Genomic DNA, 16,830 nt, shown 5'->3' with positions numbered 1-16,830 from the left:
CCAATGTTCTCAGCTCCAAATGAGAGCCTATTCAACAAACAGTTTGAATATGGTATGCCTATATCTCATAGAAAATACTGCTTATCCAGATTTTACTAATTAGTGAGATTTATGCATAAAATAAGGCTTTTTTCCTTGTACAAATATGTTGCAGTTCGTAGTGGCTAACAAGTCCCACTCTGCCGCCACCAGCTTTGCTTTCTGTGCACCTGTCTGCTAAATGCTAAATAATAAATGGAAAGATGCAATTTGCCACAAATTTCATATAGGACATAAAAATGTAAACCCGATTAGGAGCTGCTGAGCAGCAATCCCATCATCTTGTCTGGAACATAAAGTCACAAAAATTATAATTGCAGATTTCATTGTGGTATACAAACTGCTAAATGTGCCATAATTGGATGAAGTCATAACAAATTTATTAGCATGCAAAACTTAGTCAACATATTTTTTTTTTGCATTATGTTTTGTGTAGTAAGGCAACAAGTATTGCTTCCCCTAAATACCAGTAATAGCATGAAGATTGAGGATGATGATAATAATATAAAATAAAAAAAACAGTTTATATGTCCTTAACTTCATGTTATGGAGGAAATAATAAAACCTTTTCACTTTGTAGACAAGTTACAAAAAAATTTAGTGGTAACCTATCAAAAAAAAAAAAAAAAAAAAGAATCTGGGACAATTTACTGATTTTACATGAGGAGTTATAAAACTGCAGGTGGACAAATTGCCATTCTTCACATCAGGACTGCTGTTCCAGCCGTTGCTGAGCTCTGTAGAGAGCTCTGATTTCTGCTGAGTTTCAGTGAGCATTTGTGGTACACAGCTTATTTGTTCCAGTTACTCTGGGCTGGTATTTTATTTGTTAGCTATTATCTAACCACTTCTGTAGCTATTGAAATGTTCCAAAAGGCAGAGAGGTCTGAGCTGGGTCAAATGAAGTGAAATGACTGAGTTTAATGGCAGCGAAATCTCAACCAGGAAAAGTCTTACAGTTTTAGACAAACACACAAGCAGTTCTTTTTCTGCAAATGAATTTTAAATATTTCTCAAATTTGTGACTCAGAAGAGGTTTAAGCTCACAATTGGGTTGAAAGCTTTTCTTACAGCCCAGCTGAAATGGGATAAGTAGAGGTTTTGGTGGTCTTATAGTCAATGTATTCACTGGTCTTGGAAATTTTAGCAGAAGGTGAACTTCAAAGTGAAAGAAGGCTTTTTCTTCAGGTTCAGACAAGTGTCTTTCAACCAGTGGAACTCCACATGTTGCAACCAAAGAAAATACTCCTTCATCTCTTCATTTGGCAGTTTTTGGCTTCCATTTCCCAGGGCAATGTCTGATTGATGACAGATCTTGTCCTTTACCATTCTGTGGGTAAAAAGAATAATCAGGACAGAGTTCAGTCAGGTATAACAGCTGGTTAGCTTTCTCAGCCCTAATTTTTAATTCAAAGGGATAAATGAAATAATTTATTTTCTTATATTATTAAGAAATAATGGTTAAGAGGATTGATGCTTCTGGGCTGGTCTTTGAGCATGTTTTTAATTTTTCCTACGTGCTGGCCAGACTAATTGTATTGCAGAAAACAACTGGTGACAACAAGAAATCTCCAAAGCACCAGTTTAGCCTAGAGAGTGAACAAGCCACAGCTGAAGATGACTCTTAGCAGTCACTGCTTTGGGGAAGGCTTAGTCCTGTGAGCAGAACAGTGTGGGGCTTTACATGCAAACTTCTTCCTACACATGCATGTCCTCTTCTCTGTGATAGCATGTTGGACAGATGAGATGGCTCAGAACCCTATATTCTCAGCCACCTTGTGATGGTTTAGGTTCGGTCCCAGCATTGATGCCTCTTTTTCTAACAGGCAGAGCTGTGAAATATGGATTGTGAGTGTTTTATGCTCATTACTAGAAGTTTTGCTTTCTTTTCCAGTCACGAATTACTGCACTGTAGTCCTGGTGCATCTGGCAGCAAGATAACATTGCAGTAGGAGGTGAAGTGACTCCTATAATTTATACATCACTGCAAGTGCCCTATTTAATGCTCTTCATGGAATTCTTTGTGCGAGAAGCTGAAACAAAGAAAAATAAAATTACAGTTAGTTCATAGGGTTACTGTGTTCATTATGGCTTGAGACATAAAGGGAATATTTGTGCCTCAGTCCAATTATCCTGTAGTTCTCTATGCATTTCCAGTGCCAGAAAGATCACTAGGTTGTCTTGAATTATACTTTTAAAATTTTTAGCTGATATACATAGTCATCTCTGTATAAGCTACTAAAGGGTGAAAACTATGCTTTATTTACAAACTTTCCAAGTGTTAGCATAAAGGAACTAAGGGGATTAAGATATAGATTAATCTTTCTTCCATTGAAGATAAAATACTTTTTACGCTTATTTATTTTTTAAATAAATTTTAAAGCCTTTACCAGATGAACAGAAAGTAAACACTGCATTTTTCCAAATTATTTTATTGTTAACTGAACTACTTCTTTATCAACAGGCTGTGGTCCTAGTGCCTGTAACAGTGAATTACAAATATGGCATTTCTAACTTGAATTTGATCAAAAAAGATGGTTTTTTTTCCAAATTATCTAAAGAAATGAGCTTAAAAATCGTGATTGATCCATTATGCCATAGCTGGCCTCTACTCTTTGCCAGCCATGCCATTGAAATGTGGGAATACTGAGTAGAACTGGAGGTTTCTAGCCACTCCTTGGGATTTTCATACATTCCTGGTGTCAGATGGAAGAATATAGATGCATACAGGGGGGGTGGCTTTTTTTCTGCACACAATGGTTTTCTGGCAGTGCAATACCAGCAGGTCACTGTGCTCTGTGGTAAGAAATATTGCCATCAGACTGCTGTAAATCACACAAGGCTCCGCGTTAACTCACACGAGGGCCTCTCCACCGGTGCGTAAATGATGAACGGCTTTCCTTGGGTGTGAACTTTGAGGGTACATTCATATTCCATGCATATCCCTGCTAAAGCTGGGTCTTCTCACTTCTATGAAACATAGAACAGTTAAATAAGAATGGCTGCTGGGGTTTAATCCCAGCTAGCAAACATTCACGGTGCAAACACTGCGTTATTATTTGTGTGGAAGCACAAATCTTGATTTCATGCTTCAGACCTACACAGACAACATGAAAAGGCAACTCCTGTGCAGAGAAATTTACTAAGTGGCAGTTGTTAGTCCTGCTGTTACATGTTCAGTGGTTTGGAGTTAGACATATCCACAGAACAGACAAAACCGAATGGCAACATTTTGAGTAGTTTCAAGAAATGTTCTCTTTATGAACAAAAATCCAATTAAAATGGGCACATTACTCCATGTGCCTGAAGGAGTGTCCAAAGAAAGAGGGGTCTGTTATTTTTCTTTCTTTTAAAGATGTAAAAGACAGCTAGTGAGTCAGTTCAGAAGGTATTTACAGGCAAAGCTGCAGCACAAGATGCTGCTGTGGTACCAGGACTAAGATGTGTATGTGGAGAAGCAAACCAGGCCCTCCACATCACTCATTCACAAATCCACTGACTACAGTGGAAATCCTTAGATTTTTCAGCACTAGGAAGTTCCCTAGATATTTCAGTGATATGTCCATGAATATCACATCCTTTAATTCAAGTTAATTGAGGACTTACTTTCCTGATTTTCCCTAGAAAAGTTTGCAGGAAAAACTGTTGCTTGTATACAAGCAGTTGCTTGACCTATTCTTTTTGATATTCTTGAAAAAAAAGAACCTGTCTTACAGATAAGGTATTGCATAGACCTTAAAAATGAATTGTCTGTGAATGCAGTTGTTTTCTCAGCAAGGAAAAAAATGAAATTAGGTCTATGTCCATGCTCTCTTCAATAAAGCAGACATGGTTTCCAAGCCTGGTATTCAAGATTTTCAGTAATATAACACATTAGGCTCCAGTGGCCATGAATGTATCATTAGTAAATGAAAATAGGTTCTAGAGAGTCCTAAATCTTTTTTATTCTTTGTTGTTAGCCACAGAAATAAAGATGTGTGTTCTTTGACAGCCTCCACTATGAGAAGTTTCCACCATTTTCAAAAACAGTGTAGATATTTTTAATATGGAACTCAAGATTCACTGAATTGAAAAACAACCCGTAAAGCACATCACATTTACTGAAAAGAATGAAATAAGGCCAAATATAGATTATGTGGACTTTCAAAAATATTTTCCACAGGTGAACTTCACACTCTGGATGAAAAATGCAGAAAATAAGATAGTAATTGTAAAAAAGAGGTTTTTCAGAAACAGGCAAGTAATTCATTGACTTGACTGAGATTCTTTTTTGTAATTCAATAAGAAATTTTGGAAAAACAGAGGATTTACTTACTCAAGGATGAAGTAGAGAGATGATTGAATCTAGAACAAGTTCCATTAATTTTCATGTTGATCTGCTAAAAAAATTGTAAATTAAAATGTATAATCCTAAAAATTTGTCCTTTAAATCAAGTTTAAACTTAGGATCAAGAGTGCACATAGACTGTTAAATAAATAAATGAGTTCTGGTTTGAAATTAGTCTGTGTTACTGGTGCCTTGATTGAGGAAACTTCATTGTTTTCCTTGAGCTACACTTCATTCTGGTTTGATTTGCTACATCTAGTACTTATATTTTCTTGCAGACTGTGGGCACTATACTGAAACTGTTTCCTGTAGCTTTGTAATGCATATGTATTGAATTTCTTCTTTTTGTGAAGGAAACTCACTTTTCCACAGGACTATTTTTCATCCTTGTTTTCATGAAAAAGCTAGAAGAAAGACAATATTTTGCAGAGATAGGAGAAGGTTTATAGCCAAAATACTAGCCTGAATTAGCATTATATTGCTCAGTTGTTATGCCAAGGCTTTCTCAAACCAAAATTGAGCAATAAGATGTTAAACCTGGTCTTTCAAATTCTACAGGAAATTTCCAATACCTGATAAATTCAATTAATATGATGTCCTAGAGTGGTGCCTGCCAGCAGCAGGTTCTCAAACCAGTAATCATCATACCAGATTGCTGGCAGTGAACTGGTTTGCTGACCCCTCTGCCAGAGAAGGGAAACAAGAACAAACTGTGAGCTTCTTGCTGGTGTTTTCTAGCAGCCAGTAGAGTGTGAACACCCATTACCTCTTGCCCACCTAGTACTAAGGATGCTGCTACCAATTTTCAACCCCTTGCTCACAGCTAGTTTAAACCTGTGCCAGAAGCACTGGGGTATTGTGGTGTGTGAGTCGTGTAATTTGACAGCCTGCAAAGTGGTAGGAGAATGCTGACAAGTTTGAGAACTAGGTATTCTCCAAGGATGTTGCTCTTAAATGGAAGCAGGAAAAATTCAAGGCAAAAGTAACCTATAATGAGGGTGCATGTACCTGAAATAGTCTAACCTTAGGCTATCTCCTTCTGACTATATAAAGAACTGAAAGAAACCTTCTGCTGCTGTGTTGACATGCTATTCTATACAGGTTTCAAAACCAGCACTTCTCCTAAGGTTAAGGGCTATGGTCTAGATCTGGGACTTTGATGGTTTGAATGTGAACTGGCTTAAACAGTAGCTTCAGATCTAGAATACATCATATACATCACACAACAGTGAATGTACCCTTTAAAAAGTTTCAGAAAAGGGAAAAGTGAAAGATGAAAGAAGTGAGAACGCAAGAATTATATTCTGAAATGAAACAAAGCTTTATAGATATCTCAAACTTTTGTCCCTTGCGCCAACATCAGAGACACCAGAATTGTTTCATAGAAAATTATGAGAAAAGAAAAGAAAAACAAGGCAGTCTTATTAATTTTAATCATTTTATCAGGAGAAAAAGAACATTATTTACATCAAAAATAACTTATATCCATCCTGAATTCCATTTGTCTTTCTCTTCCCAATCCCAGAGAAGCATATATGGTTTAGGCAGTAATAGGATTCAGGCTGAACAAGTGTACCTCTTGAATCTGAGCCTTTGGGTAGCAGGAGTAGTTCAGTATTTATAGCAGCTGCACCCCCAGTAAATGTGCAAGGATATTCTGGATGTCTTGAAAGCTTGGCCCCTTCTTCTCCCAGGCATATTATCAACTTTGTCAGTAATGGGTCTGACTTGATGACAGTGTTTGGAACAGATTGAATGCTGTGCTTTCTGCTTCAACATTCAAGCCATATATATATAATGTTTGTGGCATAGACATTTATCTCTTCATGTAGTAGCTGCCTAGTGAAGGAGGAAAATCAGGGAATCACCCACAGTTGTGAGATGAATGTGGGTGTCTGCACCTCCAGCTCATTTCATGAGCAAGAATCATTCCACGCTCTGCAGGCCAAGCCAGCTGATTCCTCACGCTTTACAACTACATTTTGGTATTCTACTGAAAACTGGTTCCTAGATAAGGAGGTTTGGATTTTTTGCCTTTTTTTAAAATGAGATGACAATGTTAAAAATAGCAAGCAATGAAACCTTGATCTCACCAAGCTCATAGCAAAACTTTTCCTGAAGTCAGTGGAGCCCAAATGTCACAGTTTTGGTTCAATGCAGCCAATCTTACTGTTAGCTGCCACCAAATATTTATGTTTCCAGTGCCCCTGCTCTTTTCTTGCTTTAACACTGAGTCCTCAGGGAGCAGCAGCAGCTGGCAACTCACCAAGCAAATGATCCCAGTTTAGTTGTCTGAACTGGTGGCCCACAGTTGCAGCAGCTTAGCTCTAGCTTGAAAGCATGCTATCGGTTGTGTAATTTTTTTGTTTTGTCTTCCTTATGTTATCTTATTTGCAAAAGCTTCTCCCCCCTCCCCCCCCCCCACCACGTAGGAATACTTCAATTTAAAATACAGACTAACTACTGACTCTCGTAGTCAGTCAAAACTTCTGAAACAAAGTACCAAATTACCAAAGATTTCTCAGAATATGCACAAAACCAGGAAAATAGATTCACATAAAAATTAAATAAGGAGAGATACAAAGCTGAATGACAAATATAGAAATAGGGAGAGGTAGGACACCTGAACTGGTAAGGGAAGATAGAATCCTTGTTTGGAGAGAAGGAATACTAAAAGAGAAGCAGTGCAACTGAAATGTTAAAATATACTAATAAAAAGGGTAAAACCACAGCGATGAAGGCTGTTAAAAACATTAAGTAATATATTGGTCATACTTTGGCTAAAATTAAATTTAGTTTTGTGGAAAATACTTTCACAAAAGCTTCTTATGAAACTGTGAAATATTCGCCTCAGCTCTGCAAAACATAGTAACTCCTAAAACCCATTGATTTGGTATGGTCCATCAATTGCCACTGTACAACCAACTATCCTATCTCCCTTTAGACTTGTGATGACATTTTAAAAGGTTGAGAAAACAACCTTCCACCTCTCAGCCACAGGGGAAAAAGAAGTTACTTGCAAACCTGCAGTCCTAAGGAGTTGGTAGGATTTTAAATGATTCGAAGTTGATATATGACAAATCATTACACTTGGAAATAAGCACTCTGCTCAGTGCAAAGAGAATGTTTAGCTTCATAGCAAACCTATCTTTTTAGTTGTGGATGCTGTTCCTCTGCTAGACTATTTTTATAACAAGCTAAGTCAGCTGATGTCACTTTAAAAGTATCTTAATGTGTTATATCCTTGGTTTTCACACCAAAGAGTAGAACAGATACCTTAAAAATTTTCCTTTAAACACAAGTCTACAGCAGACCTTCATGCTGGTTTTGAAGCTGGGCTGCATCTACCCCAGTTCTGCAGAGGAAGTGCTGGGGTTTGTTTTCCAGAGGTATTCGTTGTACAGAGGTGCTGAAATTGCAGCGAGCTCAGAAAGCAGCTCACCAGAATCCAACAATGCTGCAGAAAAACCACCACAAACAGGTCTACAATGATAGCACACAGAGTGAAAATTAATATGTGTCCCGTAAATAATTGCCTTCATGCCTCATTGCAAATGCAGTAGTTAAACATTTCTGTCTTGTGAGTAATTTCCTATTCACAGTTTGTGGGAAGGCATAAATGTAAAGAAAACAGGTTTGGCGTCCTTTTGTCATTTTTTGTTTTGTTTTCTTTTTCAGTCTGCTAATTTCAATTCACAAACCCCATGGGAACCTGCAATTCCAATTTTCTTTTCACAGTATTAATGAAAACTGGGCACTGAAAATAGTTATATTTTTTTCCCTCTAAATCTTAAACCACTTAGAAATACAGTCAAGAATAAGAACTTTCTAATCCATTATTACACAATGTAAAACTGTGCTCAATTGCTATTATTTCATGCAAAGATTTTCATAAGTGGTAGAAGAGGCTTTTAGAACTCAGTTTCTTCTAAGCTGGTCTTTGAGGCCGTACAAAAATGCTGATTGTGTGCTGTTGAGAGGAAGAGCTGTGCATCAGAGAAGTTGTTTTAAGAAGGGATCCTTGCACCACAAGACAACAATCATTTCCTCTCACTGTTATGGAAAGGCTTGAGCACATTCACTGCCTTTATGATTTTGTCTTGTTCCTAATCAAACCAACCTCAATTTATTGTTTTAATAAATAGATAGCTTCAGGGTTTGGGCCTTGGGTATATTTTTGAGGCAACTCTTTAGTCTTAAAATCAGAGTAATATTTTATGTTATTTATTCTTAACATATTCCAATAAGGTATTTCAGTTCTCATGTACAGTAAGATGTCTAGAAGTTAATACCTTTTTCATGCTGCAGACACTAAGAGTGACTGCAGCTGAGTAGCAGACAAGGTTACCTGCAGACACACCTCTGCTCTGCTGCAGAGCCAATGGCTCTGCCTGGTCCAGCTACCAAGATGCTGGGAAGAAAACTGCATCCAGTGTTTCCCAAAGAGCTGGGAAACAAAGAGCACAATTTCTGTAAATTTATAATCTTCGTTTGCTCTCCACTGACATCATCTGCCATCCCTTGTAATCATTCCTGTCTTGCAGGGGAAAAAATATAGGTAAATTCCCCTTGGAATTGACTCCAGTCTTAGTCAAACAAAGGTACATCTTAAATAGAAGGCAGCTGTTTCAGCAATGTTGTGGATGAGGATTTATTTATTTATATAGATTTCAGAAGAAATTAAGGCTGGCTTTTTTCCAGTGGCCCTTCCCATCCCGTCTCAGAATAGGACTCTTGCTTTGGTGTCCATTAGCTGTTCCTATCTAACATGCTCACAGACAAACCTGTATACTTTGTAAAACTTTCCTATTTCCTCCTCCTTCATTTGTCTGGAGATGCCCTACTAGGTTAAAAACATATTTTAATGTAAATGGAACAAAAATAGCAAGTCCTTTTCCTTGCTGAATTGCTCCTTTTCCAGAAGTCCAAAAAAAATAAAATTGCAACAGATGCTTTGAAATGTTATAAGTTTAAATAACATCAGTGTAGTGGTGGAATATTTCTCAGACAGATGGGTTAAATGAGACAATTGTGAAAACATTCTTAAAATAAAAGGGAGCCATCAGGTGAGAGGCAGTAATTTAGGTAACATTGAAAAATATACCTTAGATGTTTCTTTTAGGTTGCAGTATTAGAATGTTTTCCTCTGAGCAAGCTGTTAACTGTCATTTAGTAGACATTAATTGTAAAGTTACTTGACAGTATTTGGCCCAAATGTATGCATCTTAAAGAGAAAGAGCAGCTGTTAATCCATCAGGTATTGACAGTGTATTCAGTGGCTTCTATTATTTTTCAGACAGAAATTAATTTCCTGAAATCACATACAGTAAGATAAGACTGTCTCATTTTCACTCACTATGGAAATACTCAGTCTTTGTTCTGCACACAATGCATTGTCTCTTGTAAAACAGTAAATGACACCCTAGGTGTAAAAGAATTTCCATTTTCTACAATAGCTACAATGAACAAACAGGATCTAAATCAGTCATTGACTACTTTGGAACAGGGCACCTTTCTTAGTAGGGTGGCATCTGCCCTGAAATGACAAAAACATCTTAGAACCTTCAGGATCTCTTGTGTTGCCATAGAAAGTACCAATCGCAGCAACTCATAACAATTAAGAACTTTCAGAAGGATACAAAAAGTTAAAATACTATTTAGTATGGGTGGTTTTTTTTTAATTTTACAGTTTTGCCTCTGTTCTTTCAGCTGAACAAAATGTCAGCTTCTTTAAACCTGTTTGAAATAACTGCCAGGAGGAAGAGTTTCAGCAATAAGAACACAGATCACCAGTAAGCAAGTGATGAGTAATACCAGAGTGGAGAAGGAACTTATTCTTTTGGGGAATTGTGGTTTTTTGCTACGTTTTAATTTTCATAGGCCAATTCTAGATGTCTGTAGCTGGTGGCTGCTTTCAATTCTGGTAGATCAAACTTGTTGCAATTTTTTGACCAGTGCTGATAGTTTGACTGGCATTACTTTTAATGTAGCATTCTTAAAATCATCATCATGCTAATATGCCTTTACACTGCTTACAAAAGTGACTCTGGAGCATAGTGTACTTTTGTGGACTTTGAGCAAGACACTTTTCTAACACACCTCAGTACAATGCTACCAGTAGCCACGCCCTGATAAAGTTATCGTGAATATATTGTAAACCTAGCATTTAGTACTTTTAGTTAGGATCTACATTTTACTGATTGAATTTTTAGCCATGCATAATGATGCATAAATGCAGTTTCTCCAAGCCAGCCTGGCTGTCCTGAGCCTCAGCCAAGGCTGGCAGTGCTGAGGATGCACAGCCTCCCAGAAGTTTAGAAATGCTGCTATAATCAGAGGAGTACTGCATAAACCCAGATAACTACATTTCTGTCCATGACACTTGTTAGGTTAGAGAGGATCCATCTCAGCTATCACCACTTTAAGTGATTCTATCCAAAGATCTGCCTCCCCTCCTGCTGCAAAATTCAACAAAGAAAGGAGATCATGGAAAACACAAAAGCACTGTGCGTGCTGAGAGCATTTAAACTAAAAATTCCTCCTGGAATTAGGGTTTCATTCCTCATGGCTGTGCATGGGAACAAAATATGCCAGACAACACAATAGTTCCTATCAAGAAGATTTTCCAGTGTGAAGACATAGGTCAGCTCTATTCATATCACAGCTGAAAAGACCAGAGTCTGGCCTCAGAGGTGAGTTCTTAGGAGGCTGAGTCCTTGCTCTGTGCAATTCGAGAGGTTTTCTTGGGGCATAAAGCAATCCTTAAAGGAATATCTGATAATGACATCAATGATGAAAAGAGGGAATGGGAGAAGTGAGTGAAAAAGTGCTCTAAAGTGTAGCCATATCCAAGGAGGACTCTGAAGTAGAAAATAGGAGATAGGGTTGGATAGCTCTCTAAAAGCACTAAGAATAAATATAATTAATTTTAAAAAAGAAAAGAAAATATTACAAAGAAAGGAGAAACTGAGAAGCTTGGTGAGGGAAGTGTACAGGAGAGCATAGGATACCTTATTTGTAGTGAATTTATTGGCTGCTATCAGCCTATTTCTTTTTTTTTCCCTCCACTCTATCTTATCATCACTGCCTTCTCAATAAATAGTATGATGTCACTTTTTTGTTCCTTAGAGAAAGAGAAGGAGAGAGAATGGGAGAGGGAAATCCTTTCCTCTGAGATGTTCATGTCCCTGCATTTAAATTGTGGCACGCCTGTTATTTCAGATTATTTAGGCATTATAAGCTTAACAAGACACTGGGAGAAATTATATCTTTGAAGGCTAGAATGAGATGTTCTTTGCTGTCCTTTCCCTTGTTTAAAAGCCTGAAAAAGAGATGGGCTGCAACCCTATCTGGTTTTGGACTAGTAGAGGGTGGGTACTGATGCCTTGTGAAGGCTGACCCAGAACAGAGACTAGATGGAGCTAAAGAATTGAGTAGGGATTTATTAGGAGGCCTCAGTGGATACACCTTGGACAGCACAACCCAAAATGGCCAAAAAAATATATGGACCACCAGTTACAGGGTCTCACACTTTTATACGATTTGGTCTATTTGCATATTGGAGCTAATTGTCCAGTTACAGCTTTAGCCCATAAGTCCCATGCTTCTTGTTTCCTCTCTTCATTCCACCACTGTTGATGCTCTGGGGCCTGAGATCTGGATCAGCTGTCCTTGGGTCCCCAGCTAGAGAAGGAATTGTTTTGTCTACCTGCTCTGTGAAAAGAGCTTACTATCCGCTAATATGAAGCCTAGACTTACACACTAAAGCAGCACAGAATCTGAAAAATAGAAAAGCTAAAACCCGAGGCATCAGTGCATTGCTAGGCTGTCCTGGCCCAGTGGGTGCAGCTAGAAGGACACGTGACCATAGCAGCAGACTTGACTGATTCCTCGATGTGCAAACTCAAGGATAACCTCTCCTTTCTTTCATTATCTACCCACAGCAAACCCCACCAGGGCAGGAGGAGGAAGGGAGTACCCCGGCTCGTCCGAGGTGATCCGTGAATCCAGCAGCACGACGGGCATGGTGGTTGGGATCGTGGCGGCCGCGGCGCTGTGCATCCTCATCCTCCTGTATGCCATGTACAAGTACAGGAATCGAGACGAAGGGTCCTACCACGTGGATGAGAGTCGAAACTACATCAGTAACTCAGCACAATCCAACGGGGCTGTGATCAAGGAGAAACAGCCCAACAGCGCTAAAAGTTCCAACAAAAACAAGAAAAATAAGGATAAGGAGTACTATGTCTGATCTCAACATCTAAAAGAACGCTTGTATAGAAATAGTCTTCATTTTATCTGAGACATAATACAAACTTATTTACTTTACTTTTTATGAAGCACATTCAAAAACAAACAAACAGAAAAGACAGGGAATGCAATCAGAAAGGAAAGACTGTTTTTAAAAACAAGCATTTCATGCTCTTGTTTTTCAGAAACAGGAGCTGATAAATTCCCTAACATCCACAGTGTTTTCATTTACTCTGCCTGTCTTTATGTTGCTGGAACGTTTCTGAAAGACAATGATGACACCACGCACTCATAAAGCAAGGAGTATTACTACAACATCGAGGCACAATATGAAAAAAAAATCAAATTAAAAAAAACAAAACAGGAAAAAAAAAAGAAAAAAGAAGCTACCTATGATTCTGGATTTAGCCAAAGTGCTAGCGCTTTCTTGAGAAGTAAGTTAGTCTTATTGTCAGAGAAGACTGTCATTATATATGGTGACTCAACAAGCAAACATAAAGAGTTTGCCGTCTGGTGCAGTGAAGCAGTGATTGGAAACTTGCATTTTGAAACAAAGTGCTGGCTTTTCTGAAGACTTATGTAGAAATACTTTCAAAAAGCCCCTTTCTGGTTGTGAGGAAAATAGTATGGAGGCCTTATTTTCAAAAACAAAAACAAAAATCTGGAATATAAGGCACATTTCCACAAAAATATAAAAAAATAAAAAGAAAAAAAAAAGAAAAACAAGAGGGCATAGATGCAATCATTGGGAAATTTTCATGCACGCTTAATATGTTATTACATATGTTTATATAAAAACACATCTATATGTGCTTTCTGGACTGTGATAAGTGATGTTTTATAGCCTGTTGTATAGAAAATGCAAACTATATCTGCTCTTCAGCCATTTTTGGTAAACTCAATGTTATAAGTGTTGCTAGGTATAGAGAGTTTTATGACATCTGGAGCAACAGACATTCTTCAGTTTTTTTGCAGCCATTATAAATTGTCCCAGACTTTTTCCCCTCTTTTTTTTTGATTTTTAATTTACAGTGTAGTGGTTATTCAAAGGGGGATGTGTATGAATGTATATAAGAGTCAGCTAATTTTTTTCTTACCTGTACAGCTCTATTATGTTGCAATTAAGTTTCAGTAGTTTGTATGAAAGAAGTGGACTAGAAAGCAAAAATATATCTCTACTGTAATTTGTCTTCTCCCTCCTATCCCCATCTCTTGCTCCTGATATGCATCAATGAAGTTGATCAGAATGGCCAATTTTCCTAGAAATATACATTCATTAATTAGCTAAATATTTAGTGACTTAAACTGGCCTTTGGCTTCCAGTCAAAGCTTCACTATTGGAGAGCACGGTTTGCCTTACAGAAACCTTGTTCTTAGAAATTATGAGAATGATGAGTTTCTTGAGAATCTTAGGAAGTATCATATAGTGTTTATCTGGCATTCATATGAAGAACAGCTACTACAGCACTGGGTGGTAAAAGATCTAAAAATACCCATTGTAATTATCCAGGCTGATTCTATTGCAGAATTTATCCCTTTCTCCAAAAAGGAAATACTCTTGAAGTGCACGATAGTATTTTTCAATGGTGGGCATTTTGACATAACAAAAAGTATTTTTAGCTAAGTTGATTGTGTAGTATTGCAAGACGTCATAACCAGACAGATATAATTTCATTATGTTTTAAAGTGACACAGCTTATCTTGCATATATAAAACATTAATGCATTTTAGTTAAACACATGAAATGTAATGCTGTAATTTACACATTAAGTTTGGATTTTTTTTTCTAGTAATATTTCATTAGTTTCACAGCAATAAATCATAGCATAACATTTTATTTACACAGAAGTTCAAAGGGAATGCATTAGACAGAAAGAGGGTAGTTCAATAGAAATCAACCAAATCATCAGAAGGCCTCCTGGGAAGGATATAGATATTCACACTTTACAGACAGGAAGGAGAAATTTAAAATTAGCTTTAAACAGCAGACACAAAACATTTGGTTGTGTGTTACTCACTGTAGCTGATGAAATAAAGTTGGGAACTGGTACAGCTATCTATCTGGGAGTCAGAGCACTTTAAAAATACATGTAGCTGACATGGAAACACCTCTCTTGAAGTTTGCCAACCACATCAAGGTGTGACATGTTGCATTTGTGAAATGACTTTTTATTTTTATTAGCATTTACGCAAAAATGAAGGAAAAAAACCTCACAAAAACCACAAAATCCATCTGATGTTCATTTCTTAGATTGTTGTTCACCTGTGGCACTCATCATTTCTCCCACCTTTACAAGACAGCTGTACTCAGGGAATGGCAGGGGCAAAGGTGACTGGAGGTCATTGCTGGAAGCAAGAGACTTCAGCTGGAGGGGGGAAAGAAGTTGAAAGCCTGGTGGTGTTCAGATTTCAGTGCTTGAAGATACCTAGAAGAACAAGAATAATCTGTTGACAGGAGACTGGGAATGACAGAATATGATTTGGGTGAGATGAAATGGTCTTTTCTGCTTGGTATTGATTGCATTAATGAAATAGCGTTGTCAGGCCAACTTCCAGGCAGTTTGGTAGATCAATCTTTAACTAAATCCACACATCAAGGAAAAAAAAAAAAAAAGATCTGCTACTATTAAAATAAGAAAACACAATTTTAACACTGTTTCTGAAGGTTCTCCTTTTTCCTCTTTAATTTCATAATTTAACAAAAAAATTATGGATGTATCAGAAATGCCAGCAAGTGGATTTAAAATTCTTTTTTTGTTTAAAAGCAGCAGCAACAACAAACAGACATAAACCAACTACCTAACATAAAATTGGATCCTTTCTCTATAATAACCTAATTTGTTTGACTGAGATGGCTTCATTTCTATGACTGTATTGTGTTGCCTTTTTTAACAAAACACTAAATAACGTGTGAAACTTTCAACCCTAAGACATCAAAGAGAGGCCCAATGCCCCTAACCTTATAGTGCTTTCTGTGATAGATATTTACAATTTTTTTATTTGTTGCAAGGCCAATTTATTCATTATTGGAAATGCTAAGCAAGTGGAATTTACTGTTTTGTTAATAAAAATGTTTCTTAATACAAATGCTGGCTTGTTTCTTGTCTTGCTCTTAGATTGTGAGTACCTGTTCATCCTGAGGCTGTGAAAAAAAATTGGTAAATTGGTATGAAGTTACAGACATTCATGTCAGGAGAAAGTGACCTCAGAGTTCTTTATACACTTGAGTGAAAACCTTCAAGTCTTATGTTCAACTGGCCCACTTAAAAAAGTCTTAATGACATCAATGAATTGGTTTTGCACAGACTTGCTTAATTTGAAATTTTCTAGTATTTTTTTAATCAAAAAATTAAAAGTTGCTGTTCTCTTCCCCATCTGCATGAAAAAGCAATTCTCCTTTTCGCCACTTTTTGGTTTCTGTACTGGAAATAAGGTGGAGAAGGGTAAAATAATGGGATGAAAAGTTAAAACATTTGTTAAAAGTGAAAACATTTTCTCTTGTCTTGAAGATGATTTAAAAATTAATGGGAAAATGAATATATTTCTGGTCCTTAAAAACATTTCTAGATAATAATTACAAAATTTCAACTGAAGCTAATCCATTACATAAGTGCTTTCCTACTTAGCATGGCATTTAAATTCATGGGCAACTTCAAGCAAACATCTAATCCTATTGATTTAAGCAAGTGTCTAAACTTGCCTAAATGTACTGCTGAATGGGGATAGAGCTAAGCTTTTGGATCTAAGCTCCAAATAGAATTTAATTTTGTATCATCTTAAATCACATCAGCAGCTTTTAGACTTCAGTGAGATTTATTCATCTACTTAATTACATATAGACTGAAGTATTTTAGATAATTTAAGCTCAGGAATATCTGGAGAAAAACAGTCACTATCTTCCAGTGGTATAAAACACTTTGAAAATTCTAAACTGCTTTATACTGACATTAGGTCTTGTGAGTGTACTTAAATAAATACTGAATATTCCATTTAGGAAAATGCTTTATGCACATTTGAAGGAGCTATAACCATAGTGATTTTTGTTCCACTACTACTACTACTATCAAGAAAACCCCCAATCAAAACCAAAACCAACTCACATTTAATTATTTTAAAGTCTACAACGTATTTGTTCCATTTTTTTTTTTTTACATTTATATTGTGTGCTCCCTTTTACTGAAATCCTAATGGCCTCTCACTACCTGCATCATTTA

General features: G+C 36.9%; 1 protein-coding gene across 37 annotated transcripts in view; it reads left to right on the top strand.

The window, feature by feature from the left end:
- The window catches only part of NRXN1 (neurexin 1), a 673,398-nt gene extending 657,695 nt beyond the window's left edge, over positions 1-15,703 (top strand). For 22 of the 37 annotated variants that reach the window (XM_038133384.1, XM_038133377.1, XM_038133373.1 and 19 more), the window contains one exon: positions 12,310-12,617. In XM_038133384.1, the coding sequence (XP_037989312.1) occupies positions 12,310-12,617 (308 nt within the window). Of the gene's footprint in view, positions 1-12,309 lie in introns of all 37 variants that reach the window. The other 15 variants (XM_038133405.1, XM_038133404.1, XM_038133376.1 and 12 more) reach the window with 1 other exon arrangement.
- Positions 15,704-16,830: the final 1,127 nt, after the last annotated feature.

Source organism: Motacilla alba, chromosome 3 (assembly GCF_015832195.1).
Source record: "Motacilla alba alba isolate MOTALB_02 chromosome 3, Motacilla_alba_V1.0_pri, whole genome shotgun sequence".
NCBI lineage: Eukaryota > Metazoa > Chordata > Aves > Passeriformes > Motacillidae > Motacilla > Motacilla alba.
Note: the sequence above shows the minus strand (reverse complement) of the source record. Positions and strands in the feature narration are given on the sequence as shown.